We start from the raw sequence: 15,964 nt of genomic DNA, 5'->3' as shown, positions 1-15,964 counted from the left end.
AATGTTATTTTTAAATTAGGTATGTGGATTTTCTTCTTTTTCCCCAGTTTTATTGAGATGTAATTGTTATATAGCATTGTGTAGTATATACTTGATTGATGAGACTGGATGTTCGTGATTACCACAGTGACAGGCTGTTTCTGGGACTGAATACATTGAGCGTTCTTACGACACAATTACTTTCTAGGGAAGTGGAAAATCAACTTTAGCAAAGGCAATCTGTAAAGAAGCATTTGACATATTGGATGCCCATGTGGAAATAATTGACTGTAAAGCTTTACGAGGTATGAATATGGTAATATTCTACATATATGTCTTTTTTGGTAGAAAGAAATGTTACTATTTAATGCTGCTAATTAATAAATAGAAATAGCTAATCTTTATTTAATTTTTCTGTCATTTGGTAATTGAAATTACTTAGAAATTTTAGATCTTTGGCAGTCTGATGTTTTTAATAAAAATCTTAAAACTCCCCATATTTGCTGGAGGCTCTTTTTTCCCTAGTCAAAACTTTGTAGACAATAGTCCTAAAAAATGCCAATTTGCACAACTCTGAGAAAATTAGTATTTAGTATATATTCTAATTGAGATTAGATTAGATTCAGTATATTAGATTCTGATTAGAACTCTAATCAGAAGTATAGATTACTTCTGAATTGCTTTGGGGAACTAGTCGGGTGACTGTTTCAGGGGAGGGAAAGTGGGTGGCTGTAGACAGCAGAGAGGAAATTTACAATTTACCATACACAGCTGACTCTTGAACAGCGCATGTGTTAGGGGTACCAACCCTCCATGAAGCCACAAATCTTCGTATGACTTATAGTCAGTCCTTTGAACATGTGGTTCCACTGCATCCACGAATTCAGCCAACCTTGAATGGTATAGTATTGTAGTATTCCCTATTGGAAAAAATCCACATATGCATAAGTACACTTGCACAGTTCAAACCTATGTTGTTCAAGGGTCAGCTGTACACTTATACTTCTGAAAGTCTGTAATATATTATTATCCAATTGTTTAAGAATCAGAAAAATTTTACTGAGTAGTTAGTTTTTTCTCCCCTTGCAACCACTCCTACTAGTGGTAGTCTAGTCATTATATTCTGTTTATTAATCTAGTATATAGTAAGAAACTAAGAAATAGCCTTTGAAAACCCATTACTTCATATTCTATAAAGGTGGTTTTTAGAGACCTTGTCCTTATCTTAGAGTCTTGCTTGCAGCCTCATGTGAAAATTTTAAGTTTGAAGTAACAGGAACTCTTGACCTTTCTTATGAATTGGTATGTTCTCTATTCTTTGAAAATGAAAAGTTTGTAATTCACCATGAAGATGGGAGTCACATTAGTAATTTAAATACAGCAATTCTAGGATCTTGAGGCAGCTACATTTGTGTTTGCTTTTGTCTGATTCTTGACCCCTTATTTTCATTTATATTTTCCCACATCCCTGTTTTTATTTTACTGTTTTGTTATAAATAGGGATCTGAAATTCTCCATGGAATGAACAAGCGCATATGTATAGAAATTATAGTAGCATAGTCTTTCAGTTTTATAAAATTCAGTACTTTACTGAGTCCTTTGAAGCTGTATTAATTAAACTGTGTTAATGACTAACAATTTTAGTGATTGGTATATTAACAAAATACTGTATGGATTAGATTTGCATAGTCAGATCAATATTGAGCTTTTCTAATGCTTTCAAGGGCAGCCTGAACTTTCCCAGCCTTCAAATAACATTAAAACCATTTTATATCTTCTGTGTTAAGGAAAAAGGCTTGAAAACATACAGAAGACCCTAGCAGCAGCTTTCTCGGAGGCGCTGTGGCGGCAGCCTTCCGTTGTTCTGCTGGACAACCTGGACCTTGTCGTTGGGCGCTCTGCTCTCCCGGAACACGAGCGCAGTCCGGAGGCCGTTCAGAGCCAGCGGCTCGCCCACGGTAATGCACACAGCTGCTCGGTGGCTGCAAGCCTTCTCCTTTATCAGTCAGCGTCTTTAGTGTTAGTGGTAAAGCTGTGCTGTTCGGAGAACAGGATATGTGCTGTGTAATGTGTTGCTTTTGAGGCCTCTGGGAGCACTGTATAATTGTGTAGTTATCCTGTATTAGCAAGATCCATAGAAGAGCAATGTGAACATTCTCCAACCTCATCATTAGTCTTTGGGGCCGTATTCTCCTCTGGAGTGGGTTGCCATTCCCTTCTCCAGGGGATCTTCCCGACCCAGGGATTGAACCCAGGTCTCCCACATTGCAGGCAGATTCTTTACCATCTAAGCCACCGAGGAGGTTCTCTCTTCTCCACTTATTAGAAATTGCTGAACTGTACAGCTTTACGTTTGCTCATTTGACAAATAGTTCTCTGTTGCTTGTGCACAGTCTGTAGTCTGAGAGTCTTGCAGAGGAAATAAAAGGAAACAGTGTTAGTACAGAAGACTCATAGTTATGGCAGCTACCATGTGTTGGCTGTGAGGGTTGCTTTGTATCCCCATGCAGATACTCTCCTGGTTTTACAGGTGAGTAAATGGAAATTCAAGCTGATGTAATTTGACCAGGAAGACACAACTAGGAGGTGGGTGGGTATGTTCTGCTGGAAGGTGTGCAGGGTGCGATAGGAGCACACGTACTAAACTGGAGGTGGTTGGGTGAGGAGTTATCAGGGAAGGTTTCTGAGAGCCGTTCATAACTGGGATGAGTTTTGATGGAGGAGTAGCAATTGGCACAGAGCAGCTTCAGGCTAATGAAGGCACAAAGGAAGTGTGATCCACCGGCAAAGGTGCAGAACTCCAAGAAATTCCAGTGGAGCTTGGGGTTCTAGGAGAGGATGGGATCAGGGGTTGGAGGATTTGACAGCATTCATCTGCATCAGGGTTCTTAAGAGATGAATACAGAATGCAACCATAATGGCTGGATTACCATAAATTAGTGTTAATTTCACATTTGGAATCTTGTAGTGTCTGAAAGACTTGCTAGTCTCGTGTTTAATTTCTAGGTCAGGATCAGATATATGTTGTTAATGCCTGTTTCGTTTCTTACCTCATACCAAACCTTTCTTGAGCTAGGGTAGAAAGAGATTGTCCAGAAAGCCATAGGTATATAAGCTGTATTTTGCTTGCTCAATAGAACAACAATATGAAAGTTTATCATCCTTCTATAATATTTATTTCAGAGACTCCTTTTCATTTACCTATTAAGATCCAGAAGTTTACCTAGTAAGAACCAACCTCACTAGGTATGGTTCTGAGTACACAATATTTACCTTGCTTCCTTTGCCTCTAATAGAGTAACTGGAACCTGGCCAATCCTAGGTCCTCAGTCTAGGTAAAGAGGAGCCATACCATTTATACTCTACTTTAAAGGTCAACTTTAGGTTATTATTTTTAATTAGTGTATGATTTTAAAATTTCACTTTTATATAATAAGCTTTTACACTGTGTTGCTTAATTCCAGGTTTGAACGATGTGGTGAAAGAATTTATTTCCATGGGAAGTTTGGTTGCGCTGATTGCTACAAGCCAGTCACAACATTCTCTACATCCTTTACTTGTTTCTGCTCAAGGAATTCACTTATTTCAGTGTGTCCAGCATATTCAACCTCCTGACCAGGTAACTACTACTTGTGAAGAGTGTTGAAATGTGTCCCCTTTTATATAAATTATTTATCAATTGTATTAATGATTATAACTTTATTAAAATGTAATGCTTATGTTAGTGATCTTAAGAAGACTTAAAAATCAACCTTCAGTGCATGTTTTACTTAGATACGAAATTTTCACCTGTAACCATCTGAAATATTACCAAGTACTTTCCAAGGAAATATCTTTTTTGAAAATAACATTTCTTCTTTTTTTCTTACTAAATTTTTTTTTTTCCATTTAAAGAGAAACAAAAAAAACCTAAAAATTCTGAACTGCTTCATTCTGCATCAGTAAAATCTGTAAATACACTATGGAAATTAGAATTCTTTTTACATTTAGTGATATACAGTTGACAAGAACAATTATATATATTTAAAGTGTACAACAGTGATTTGATATACATTGTGGAATATTTACCACAGTCAAGTTACTTAACACATCCATTGCCTCATGTATTTACCTTTAAGAAATTCTTCTTTTAAAAATGTGACTAGCTAAACTTTTTTTTAACAGCACTAATATTCTGCACCCACTATGATTCTGACATCCGTTTCCAGTATGTGGGGTTTCTTCCCCACACCACCAAGCAACTCTTGGAGACCAGGTGGATGTCCTACAGTTCAGCCTGATTCTGACACTACCCAGAGATAGCGTCAGATTTCACGGGTTAAGGGCTCAGTCCCATAAGACTGCCCTCCACATCAGATACCAGTGGCACCCGTGCTTCTGACTGGTTTTCCGTCAGAGGTTCCCATGACTCCCTCTTTGGCTTCAGTTAATTTTCATAGCAAGTCAGAGAACTTGGGAAACTAGTTTACTCAGTGGATTACCAGTTTGTTACAAAGAATATGAACAGATACAAATCAGCAGTCAGGTGAAAAGACACACAGGATGAGGTCGGGAGCAAAGGAGCTTCTGTCCTCGTGGAGTTTGGGGCTTGCTCTGGTGGCAAGTGGAAGTGTTCGGGTCTCCAGCCTGAAAGTGAAAGTGCTCCTCCCTCAGTCGTGTCTGACGAGTTGCGAGCCCATGGACTGTCGCCCGCCAGGCTCCTCTGTCTGTGGAATTCTCCAGGCAAGAATACTAGAGTAGGTTGCCATTTCCTTCTCCTGGGGATCTTTCCAACTCTGGAACTGAACCCAGGTCTCCTGCATTGCAGGTGGATTCTTTACTGTCTGAGCCACCAGGGAAGCCCTTCTCCAGCCTGGGAGCTCCGCGGACCCTGTCCTTTTGGGGTTTTATGGGAGCTCTATTACATAGGTATCGTTAATCAAATCATTGGCATAGACTCAGCCTCCAGTCCCTCTCCCTCCTGGGAAATCAGGGGTTGGGACTGAAAGCTCCAGTTCTCTAGCCTAGGGAGGTTACTGTGGCAACCAACCCCCTGTAGTCAGGTGTGCTCCAAAAGTCACCTCGCTAACATAAACTCAGATGTGGCCGAAAGGGGTTAGGAACGTCAAGACACGATTATTACTCTTATCATTTAGGACATTTTAAGGGTTTTAGGAGCTCTGTGCCAGAAGTGTGACAAAGACCAAATGTGTATAAGCACATACAACACATCGTCTCCTTTGGGGCTTACAGTCCTGATGGCTTTAGTGGCAGTGCACTCCAGGAATGTTTCCAGACAGGCAACCATATTTTAACTTTCTGATTAAAATTCTTACCTAGCATCTACGCTAAAAGTACTCAGCCCCTATGCTAATTAACTGTTCCTGTAGTTAGGGTGTTTGGGGTGGACGTGTGCACGCTGCTGTATTAAAATGGATAACCAACAAGGACCTACTGTACAGCGCAGGGCACCCTGCTCAATGCTGTGTGGCAGCCTGGATGGGAGGGGAGTTTCGGGGAGAATGGACCCACGTGTATGTGTGGCTGGGTCCCTTCACTGCTTACTTGAAACTATTACAACATTGTCTTGTTAATCCGCTATACCCCAATACAAGATAAAAAGTTTACTTAAAAAAAATCACATTGTACACTTTAAATATCTTATAATTTTATTTGTCAATTATATCTCAAAGCTGAAGGAAAAGAAAAGGATAAAAATATACCTGTTATTAAGCAAAGCAGAACATAGCGGTATCGACCACTAAATGTTTTTAGAATTATGTTTTATGGGAATAACGACAACATAATGCTCTTAAAGGAGCCAAAACACAAACCTTTTTACTGGAGAAAGAAAGAGCCATCATTTATCAATGTAATTCTTTTTACAGCTTTATTAAGGTATAAAAAAATTGAAGACAGCAAACTTACTATTTAAAGTGTACAGTTTGGGAGTTTCCTAGTGGAATAGCGGTTAGGATTCAGCTCTTTCACTGCTGTGGCCCAGGTCCAGTCACTGGTTGGGGAACTGAGATCCTGCAAGCCATGTGTTGCAACCAAAAAAAAAAAAAGTGTACAATTTGATCGGTTTTAACATAGGTATATACCATGAAACCATCACCACAATTAGGGCAGCAAACGTGTCCATCCCTCCTGGGTGTTTCCTTAGTGGCCTTTGCGGTCACCCCTCCCCCAGTCTGTCTGCAGCAAACACAGTCTGATTTCTGTCCCTGCAGATTATGGCAACCGGATTTTCCTCAAAATACGTGTACAAAAGTTTACACTCAAGTAAAATTATAAATCTGAATTTCGTGTTTTTTTCCTTAGGATCAAAGATGTGAAATTCTGCATGCTATAATAAAAAATAAACTGGACTGTGACATGAAGAGGTTCACCGGTCTTGATCTGCAGCGTATAGCTAAAGAAACTGAAGGGTTTGTGGCTAGAGATTTTACCATGCTTGTGGATCGAGCCATACATTCTCACCTCTCTCATCAGAATGTGTACACCAGGGAAGGTACGTTTTATTGCTAAAACCAAAATTTGGTTCCTTCCTTCCTTGTGGAGAAATGTAATTGTAGTAAGGTAAGAATTAAATCTAGTCCATGTTAGCATTCAAATAAGCAGGTATTTGAATAGAAAATGGGCATTTCCAGCTAAGTTGACAGCATTTTTTTAACTGAGTTAAGATTGGCTGTGAAATCAGATGGGGAAAGACAAATACCACATGATTCTATTCATGTGGAACATAAAAAACAAAATGAATGAACAGACCAAACCAGACATAAATATGCAGATGTGAAGAACAGAGTGGTGGTTACTAGAGGGGAGGGCAAGCTGGGTAAGGGAGGCAGCTGTACGAGAATTCGTGTACAGATATGACCACCAAAAGAAGTTGTGTTTATTTTTAAACAGAATTAGTTTTAACAACATTGGACTTCCAAAAGGCGCTCCGAGGATTTACTCCTGTGTCTCTGCGAAATGTCAACCTGCATAAACCTAGGGACCTGGGCTGGGATAGGATCGGTGGACTGCATGACGTTCGGCAGATACTAGTGGATACTATCCAGTTACCAGCCAAGGTACTTAAAAAAGAATTGAGTACCTCCTGCTTCCTGTAAAACCCCCGAATCACTGGCTCTGGCTGTATGTGTTGGCCTGCCCAGTCTCAGTTTGACCCAACAAGAATTTATTGTTACCAAATAAACGTCCAGTCCTATTTTGGGCACTTGAACAGATTTTTTAAGTATTCGATACGGTCCTTGCCCATAAAGCTGGGGTGATATTTATAGTAAATAATTTTTTTAATTTTTTATTTTTGACTGCACTGGGTCTTCATTGCTTTGTGGGGGTTTTCTCTAGTTGAGGTGAGCAGGGCCTGCTCCTCATTGCGGCGCACGAGCTTCTCGTTGCGCTGGCGTCTCTTGTTGTGGCGCACAGGCTCTGTAGGGCACGCGGGCTTCAGTAGTTGTGGCACGTGGGCTTAGCTGCTCCAAGGCATTAGAATCTTCCTGGACCAGGGATCAAACCCATGTCCTCTGCATTGGCTGGCGGATTCTCATCCACTGTGCCACCAGGGAAGTCCTCTAGGAAAAATACAGTTTGATGTGAATTTCAGGGTTCTTGGATTTTTCTTGAATAATTCAATTTCACTGAAGCATATGAGCCATCAGCTACAATTGAGCAGAAACAGAAATAAACTAGAAGGTGGGAGAGTCATTGAGGCCCCAGAACTGATGGAGTAAGCCAGATTTTGGGTGACAGTCTAGAAAGGCAGAGTTAGCAGGCAGCACCGACCAGGCTGACCGTTCTTTAGATCAGAAGTAGAATCTAGAAGGTGGTGTGTTTGGATGAGAAACCTGAGCATGAAGGATCTTTGCTGATATCAGGGACCCGACCAAAGAGAGAAAGAAATGGGTAAGGCCCTCAGTTACATGTAAGTCCTGGAAACTCTGGTGGGGACTGGGATGTACTGAGTGGCACCCACGACTGGGGGTTAAAGCCTGTGTGGAAGGACGTGGACGGGGGACGTGGCCTTCAGGGTCATGACCCGAAGGCTGGGTCTGGGCATCAGCATCAGTGTCCAGGCATGTGAGGCCATCTGCACAAATGCTCACTTTGGGACCTCGTTCAGATTAGAATGGAGGTCAAGATGAGGTTGGAATTTTGTCAATATATGGGACTAAATAGACGTACCCAATAGAGGAGACCCAGTGGGCTTCCCCAATGGCTCAGGAGTTAGAAAATCCACCTGAAGTGCGGGAGACATGGATTCAATCCCTGGGTCGGGAAAACCCCCTGGAGAAGAATGGCAGCCCACTCCAGGATTCCTGCCTGGAGAATCCTGTGGACAGAGGAGCCTGGTGGCTGCAGTCCACAGGGCCGCACAGAGTCGGACACGACCGAGCTCAAGCTCACATGCTGCCCAGAGGAGACCGGGGGGTTGCTGACAGAGCCAGACAGCTTTCTTGCTGTTCAAAAAGCTTTCTTGTTCAAAAGTTTTGAAACATGTTCAGAAAGTTTTCTTGCTGAGAAGCTGGTGGTTTAGAGGGTAAAATAGAGCAGTCAAATTACTTGCTCAGCATAGAATTTCCTGGGAGATTTTACTATTATCATTACACATGCTTCTTTATTATTTTCTTTCCTTGACTGAGTATATTTGAATAGGTGTAGCAGTCATAGCTTGCCCCATGAGCCATACAAGCTGAGGGCAGTATACTTATTTTTATTTTCTTAATGTAGCACTATTAAAATGTTTGGGGGGATAAAACAGGAAAAGTGGAAAGAAGTTCAGATCCATTTGTATGCATTTTATGTGGAATGTATTCCATGGTCCAGTGGGAAGAGTCTGTGTTAGTCCCTTTGAGTCCATTCTTTAAGTAGGAATGTGTTTCTGCCGTTGCAGTGTTACAGAGGTGGCAGTTGTTACCATCCAGGGCCTTTTTTCTGTACACTGATCTTTAGCTTCTCAGTCATTTGTTTTAGAGTTGAGCTCTTTGTCATATTTTTGTATTTTTCAGTACCCGGAACTATTTGCCAACTTGCCCATACGACAGAGGACAGGAGTACTGTTGTATGGTCCTCCTGGAACAGGAAAAACCTTACTAGCTGGAGTAATTGCACGGGAAAGTGGAATGAATTTTATTAGTGTCAAGGTATGTTTGGTGTTTATCTTTTTTCTTTTTTTTTAATTGAGGCAAACTTTACATCCTTATTTTGCAGTGTACGCTTCAGTGGCATTTAGGGCCTTCACAGCGCTGCGTAGCCACCGCCGCTCTAGCTGCAAAGCTTTTTCATCACATTCTCCATCCCCTCCCAGTCCCCTGGCAGTCACCAGTCTGCTTTCTGTCTCTCTGGATTTGCTGTTGTAGATATTTCATAGAAAAGGAATCATGCAGTATGTCTTTTGTGTCTGACTTCTTTCACGTAGCATAATGGTTTCAGGGTTCATCCAAGTTGTAACATGCCTCAGTACTTCAGGACTGTGATGGCTGGATGATCATCAGTCTTTTTCAAGTTGGTGTGGATATGCCATAGTTTGGTGAACCTCTGGGTTGTGCCCACTTCTTCGCTGTTATGAATAATGCCACTGTAAACATTTGTACATAAATTTTTGTGTGGACATATGCTTTCAGTTCTCTGGAATACATATATGCCCCAGAGTATAACTATATATAGTCACTCATATGGTAATTCTATGTGTAACTTTTTGAGGAACCACCACACTTTTTTGGTGACTATACTGTTTACATGTGTAGCAGCGTGAGAGTGAGTATACCTATGTTTCCATATCCTCGCCAACCCCATTTGTTTCTTGATAGTGGGTTAGTCTCATATTTGGAAAACTATTAATAGTAGAAGCAGTGATCAGTCTGTTAAGCTGTGTGGGAAATTGAATAATGAGGCATCTTTCTTTTGTAGGGCTTATTATTAATATGTTTTTGCTCAAGGCAGCAATAGAATTATGTATAAATATTCAGATAAAAGAGCCAACTTGAAGAGGGAAGAAAAGCTAGAGGACTAGGGCCTGGAGACCACTCTAAGGCAGAAGGTGAAATTTTTATGTTTCTGTTGTTTGTTGTCTGTATCTCACCCTTGCTGCCTCACACCAAGTTTAAGTTTTCTCAGACATAGGGTGAATATGGTCCTTAAAAGGACACGCTAGGATGGGGGAGCCTGGTGGGCTGCCCTCTATGGGGTCTCACAGAGTCGGACACGGCTGAAGTGACTTAGCAGCAGCAGCAGATCCCCAGGGAGTCACCAGGTGGCGCTAGAGGTAAAGACGCTGCCTGCTAATGCGTGAGATCCCTGGGTCTGGAAGATCCCTTGGAGTAGGAAATGGCACTCCACTCCAGTATTCTCGCCTGGAAAATTCCATGGGCAGTGGAACCTGGCAGGCTAGTCCATGGGCTGCAAAGAGTCAGACTTCACTGTGCATGGTGCGGACCATTTTGAGTAATGCTTCTCACTCCACCACTGGTGTGTCATTGTGGTCTGGGATGTGATGTCTTATTTGTAAAGTTTCAGCGCCCCAGCCATATGTATTTGCCAAAGAGCAATTACATTTTTTTTTTTTTTTTGAGCGATTACATTTCAAGGCAAAGGAATCATAAGCAAATTTCTCCCCTCCCCTCCCTGGTCTGGAAGTAGGGTGTTTCTGTGAAACGTTTCCATAAACCAAAATGGTATAAAGCAAACTCACAATCAGACACATCCTGCAAATGGATGAACAAAGCAAACTGAGGTAAAAGCACAGCTGCTCACAGACGCGTTCCAGCTGTGACAGAAAGCGTGCGGAGAAGCTTGGTGAGCCACGCCTGCTGCTGGGGCGTGTGCTGCCGCGGTAACGGTTCACCGCCAAACACTGAATGCTGCCCTCACTCTCTGCTCTGTTTCATAAATGTGAAGGGTTTCTTTGGATTTCTTGTTAGTGAAAACAGTTACTAATTAGGTCTTTCATGAATGCAAAGTAATGTAAAGTGAACTTCAAAAAGAGAGGGGAGAAAAAAAGAGGGAAACCCTACATTGTAATCTTATTCAAAAGTGATTTACAATCTGAAAGCCAGTTTAGTAATTTGCAGTTGTGTTATATCTACCCTCTTTATCACATCAGTTTTTGTGAGCTGGTTACGTGAGTATCCTGGCATTGATGGAGAGCAATGATCATATTCTTTTTTACTTGTCACTAGAATGTCGTTTTATTGTGTTTTTTTAAAAATAATTTTCAAGATTAACACTTGCAAATATTTTGTATTTTGGATTGTTCCATTAAGGAGGACATCTCATCTCTCCCCTTTAGTAAATCTTCAAATCACAGTTGGGATGAGCTCTCAGTACATAGGTTTCAGTAGAGAGCTGAGGCTGTGGGTCAGGGTGGGTCCTGGGAGGTGAGCCTCAGAAGCAGGCTTTGCACGGACACCAGTATGCTGCCTTAGTTACTTCTTATTTCATCGTTTATAGTTCTGTATACTGAGAAAATATAACTACGTACTAGTATATTAATAGATATCAAATGATAGCTGAATATTAGAAATTCTTCATTGTGGTCACATATCCTGATCATATTTGGTCTTTTCATGGTAAATGATTTGTCATTGGAGACCACGTTAGCCTTGTTCAGTTTTTTTAAATGTCCCAATTTAAGGAAAAACTGTCCTCATTATTGATTTTGTTATATGTAGTAAAGCTTGTTTTGAAAGTTTTTTCAGTTGACTTTTAGGAAAAACAATATATTCTTTAAATAACATATCTATTTATTGAACAAATAAATTGGTTTCAGTAATTGAAGATGCTGATTAAAGAAATTCATGTCTCACTACATGTTTTTTGGAGTCTCCAAAGATTTGAGACAGATAGAACATTTTCCTCTTTTAAACCATTCATTACTTTACTAAATGAATTATTCAGCACTTACCATGTAGCAGGCACTGAAATTGGATTCGATAATAAAGCTGCCTTTTCTGAGTTTATATTCTGTTACTGGAGAGAGACAATAAACAGACACAGTTAATGCATAACACACTGTCAGGGGGTCGTAGGAAGACAGTCAAGGAGGATGTAAAGTGACCGGAGTGGCTGTAGATGGGGTTGTCAGGCAGGGCCTTTCGGGTAAAGGCCGACAAAAAATGTCCGATATCTGAATGAAATGAAGCAAGAAGCCGTGAGACTCTGGGGACAAATGTTCTAGGCAAAGGAAACATCAGGTATAGAACTTGTGGTATGATATTTATTCCACTCACATTAATTTTTTAAATGTATTTTGGAGAAACCCATTTAAACGTTTTCTATTGTTACATTTAGACTTAGCCATGGACAAAAATACTTTGTTTTTAGATAGTTTTGAATTCATTATAATTTAATTTTATTTTACCTAACAGGGACCAGAGTTACTCAGCAAATATATTGGAGCAAGTGAACAAGCTGTCCGGGATGTTTTTACTAGGTTAGTACCCTATGAATGTTTTTTTAACTAACTCTGTGGTTATTTATCAGTCAATACTTGTTGATCTTGTTTTTTTAAAAATCTGATTTTTGAAACCTGTGATTTAATGTAGGTTATTAATAAGCTGGAGAACAAAATTTCAGTTTTACCAAATACTACTTAAATATACAACATTTTTCATACTAAGCTTTAGAAATTATTTGGTTTTATATTTATAATAGAAATATTTCTGAAATGTTGAAAGTGAAATCATTATCGGTTAAAGTATATGAAGCACATAATTGCTAGTTTTATCTCTCTTATAAGATTCCATGTGGCCAACTTAATTAAAATAGAGTATAATTATTACTGCATTTATTTTAAAATACTTGTGAATACAGAAGCTAATATTTAAGAGTGAAAATAATACTTAAATGTGATGGGATTACAGAAAGCTTATAAATGAAAAGGCCACTTTGTTCCTTTACTAAAATTTTATTATAAAATATGCAGTTAGAATATATATAACATATCTATATATTTTAAAGAATAACAAAGTGAACTCTTATTTCTACCACCCAATTTAAGAAAAGAATATTGCCAGGAAGGCCTCATCACAGATAAAGACAGTCAACCACATACTGACCAACAGTTCAGTTTACCAGAATGATATTACAGTTATAAAATTGTATCTAATACTGTAACTTCAAAATACTTAAGGCAAAAATTTATAGAGCTCCAAAGAGAAACTCACAGATTTATCTTCATAGTGGAAAATTTTAACACAGTTCTCAGTTATTAATTTAAAAATAGTAAAGAAAAAAAGTAAAAACTTAGAAGACTTAAACAACATATTCAGCAAGATTGATGTAAGGATATTTAGAACATGTGCCCAACAATTGGGGAATACACTTTCTTTTTAAGCACACCTGGAACATTTTTGAAAGTTGGCCATATGTCAGGCCATACATAGCAGTTGTAAGTTTCAAAGAAATAATGTAATGTGGACTCTATTCTCATTTTAAAACAAGTTAAAATAAAGGATAAGGGTCCCCCCAATACATTTAGCTGGGCTTCCCTGGTGGCTCAGACAGTAAAGAATCTGCCTGTGATGCAGGAGATGCAGGTTTGATCCCTGGTGTGGGAAGATCCCCTGGAGAAGCACATGACAACCGACTCTAGTCTTCTTGCCTGAAGAATTCCATAGACAGAGGAGCCTGGCGGGCTACAGTCCATAGGGTCGCAAAGAGTTGGACACACCTGAGCGACTAACACTTTCAGACTGGAGAACCGGAACACTTCCACTTGCCATCAGACCAAGTCCCAGTGATGAAAAGATAATAAGAGGATATTATGAAATAATAATATAAATTTTATGCGAGTATATTTGAAATTTGGGCAACATAGATAAAATATATTTGACCAAAGTCAAGCAAAGAAGAAACAAAATCTGAATATTCTTGTACTTGTAGGGAAAAAATGAGTCACTAGTTAAAAATTCTTGCACAAGTTGAACATCAGACGTCTTTGGGTTTTTAAGAGAGTTTTGCCAGACATTTAAGGCACAGATAATCCAGTCTGTTGTCGGTGCCAGATTTATCTTACTTGCCATGTATTTAATAAAGATTTTTTTTTTAAAGCAACCTGACAGTTATTTTGTATTAAGGGCGATTCTTCAGATCTCTGGTCTATCCTTTTACCAGAGATGAGATTTATTTTCATTTTATAAGGTTCTCTATAAAATAATTTTAGTCATATGTTTTTTTTTCTAACTTGAACTTTGTTTAGTTTTGTTAATTGACTAACTTTGTATTAATTAAAAAGAAGGTAACATAATAAGCATGCCGAATTTTAAATTCACAGAAGACATGAAGAGACATTACACAAAAGAAGTGCAGGTGGCCAAAGCATATTAAAAAGAGTTTACTTGTAATAAGGATCAAAGAAGTTTTTAACTTATTGAATAAGACTGGTCCAGAAGGCACAGATCTTCCCTGACTTCTCTAAGACCTGGTGTACTAACAGCAAGATAATTACCATTTCTTAAGGGTTTGTTGTGAAGAATTAAATACATATATATGTATGTATATACAGATATATATATATATGAAATTGCAAACATATGAAATTGCAAACTCGGAGGCCCTCTTCAACTATGAGATACTGTTTGTTTCCCCAGAGCACAGGCCGCAAAGCCCTGCATCCTTTTCTTTGATGAGTTTGAATCCATTGCCCCTCGACGTGGCCATGATAACACAGGGGTTACAGATCGTGTGGTTAACCAGTTGCTGACTCAGCTGGATGGAGTCGAAGGCTTGCAGGGTAATAATCGTAAATACAGAAATACCTTCTAATACCAGATTCCCACAGGATTTAGTAAAGTGTTTTCTTTTCCCCCCAGGTGTTTATGTGCTGGCTGCTACTAGTCGCCCTGACTTGATCGACCCTGCCCTGCTCAGGCCCGGCCGACTAGATAAATGTGTATACTGTCCTCCTCCTGACCAGGTGACAGTTTCATATACCTACAAACGCTCCACTCTTTCCTTGTGAGCTTTACTTCTGCCAGGTAACAGCAGTTGTCCTTAGAAGACCAGTTTCCGGCACAGGCCCTAGTCACTGTTTTCTTACAGCATGAAAAGATTCTGAATTAGATGCAAAGCCTTTCTTTGGCCCAGCCATCCCGTGCAGACTCCCATCTGAAAACTTTGTGTTAGCCAGATGGAAAAAAGGGCAGGAAACCAAGTATTGCTGTCCGTGTTCCCTGTGTTCAGAGATCACACAGCTCATTATCTAACAGAAGACTGATACAGAATCAAGCATAGTAGTATAGGAAGCATCCATGCTGGTCATGTAGAGAGATGCCTTTTAACCAGTCTAGTCCTGTGTTCCCAAATTTAGAAACGAATGGATAAGTGAAAGAAGAAATAGACAAATCAATAGTCACAGGTATAAATGTATATCACATGTAGCGATTATTTTTTCTTTTTGAAACATTTCTTGGCTCCTTTGCCCAGATCTAGAAGATAAGCACTAAGCAATGATCTACACTGAATAGTTGAGAGTGTTGATTTTCATTCATTTTCCTCCCTGTGTTCCTTCTGTTAGACAAAAGTACCAAGGAGGATAGATGTAGTCTGGTGGTACGTTGCTCAACTGATTTGTAAAACTGATTAGATACATGAAGTGAACGTATAAGGAAAATCTTGTTAGATGCACAGTTGAAAATATTGTATTCAATGGTATTGTTAAGTCAGTGAGTTTTTCTCCCTTCAGGCGTCACGTCTTGAAATCTTAAACGTGCTCAGTGAGTCTCTACCTCTGGCAGATGATGTGGACCTTCAGCACGTGGCCTCGGTGACCGACTCCTTTACGGGAGCTGATCTGAAAGCGCTCCTTTACAGCGCCCAGTTAGAGGCCCTGCACGGAAGACTGCTGTCCTGCGGGCTCCAAGTGAGTTATCGGAGGAGGCTGTTACTGTGGGGTCTACGGTGATGTGAGCAGTTCAGTGTCAGCTTCAACCTTAAAAACAAATTTTATTTTTGAACAACTTTAGTTTAACTCTATAGAGATTCACCTTTAGTCGAGTGT

General features: G+C 39.8%; 1 protein-coding gene across 3 annotated transcripts in view; it reads left to right on the top strand.

Annotated features, from left to right (window-relative positions):
* The window catches only part of PEX1 (peroxisomal biogenesis factor 1), a 77,208-nt gene that overhangs the window by 41,266 nt on the left and 19,978 nt on the right, over window positions 1-15,964 (top strand). For all 3 annotated transcript variants that reach the window (XM_006078338.4, XM_044947142.2, XM_044947143.2), the window contains 10 exons: window positions 188-284; window positions 1,767-1,937; window positions 3,444-3,598; window positions 6,283-6,472; window positions 6,871-7,037; window positions 8,976-9,110; window positions 12,333-12,397; window positions 14,556-14,698; window positions 14,778-14,881; window positions 15,650-15,826. In XM_006078338.4, coding sequence (XP_006078400.4) covers window positions 188-284; window positions 1,767-1,937; window positions 3,444-3,598; window positions 6,283-6,472; window positions 6,871-7,037; window positions 8,976-9,110; window positions 12,333-12,397; window positions 14,556-14,698; window positions 14,778-14,881; window positions 15,650-15,826 — 1,404 coding nt within the window. The remainder of the gene's footprint in view (window positions 1-187; window positions 285-1,766; window positions 1,938-3,443; window positions 3,599-6,282; window positions 6,473-6,870; window positions 7,038-8,975; window positions 9,111-12,332; window positions 12,398-14,555; window positions 14,699-14,777; window positions 14,882-15,649; window positions 15,827-15,964) is intronic.

Source organism: Bubalus bubalis, chromosome 8 (assembly GCF_019923935.1).
Source record: "Bubalus bubalis isolate 160015118507 breed Murrah chromosome 8, NDDB_SH_1, whole genome shotgun sequence".
Lineage (NCBI taxonomy): Eukaryota > Metazoa > Chordata > Mammalia > Artiodactyla > Bovidae > Bubalus > Bubalus bubalis.
The sequence above is the reverse complement of the archived record's forward strand: the minus strand, read 5'-3'. Positions and strand labels throughout refer to the sequence as shown.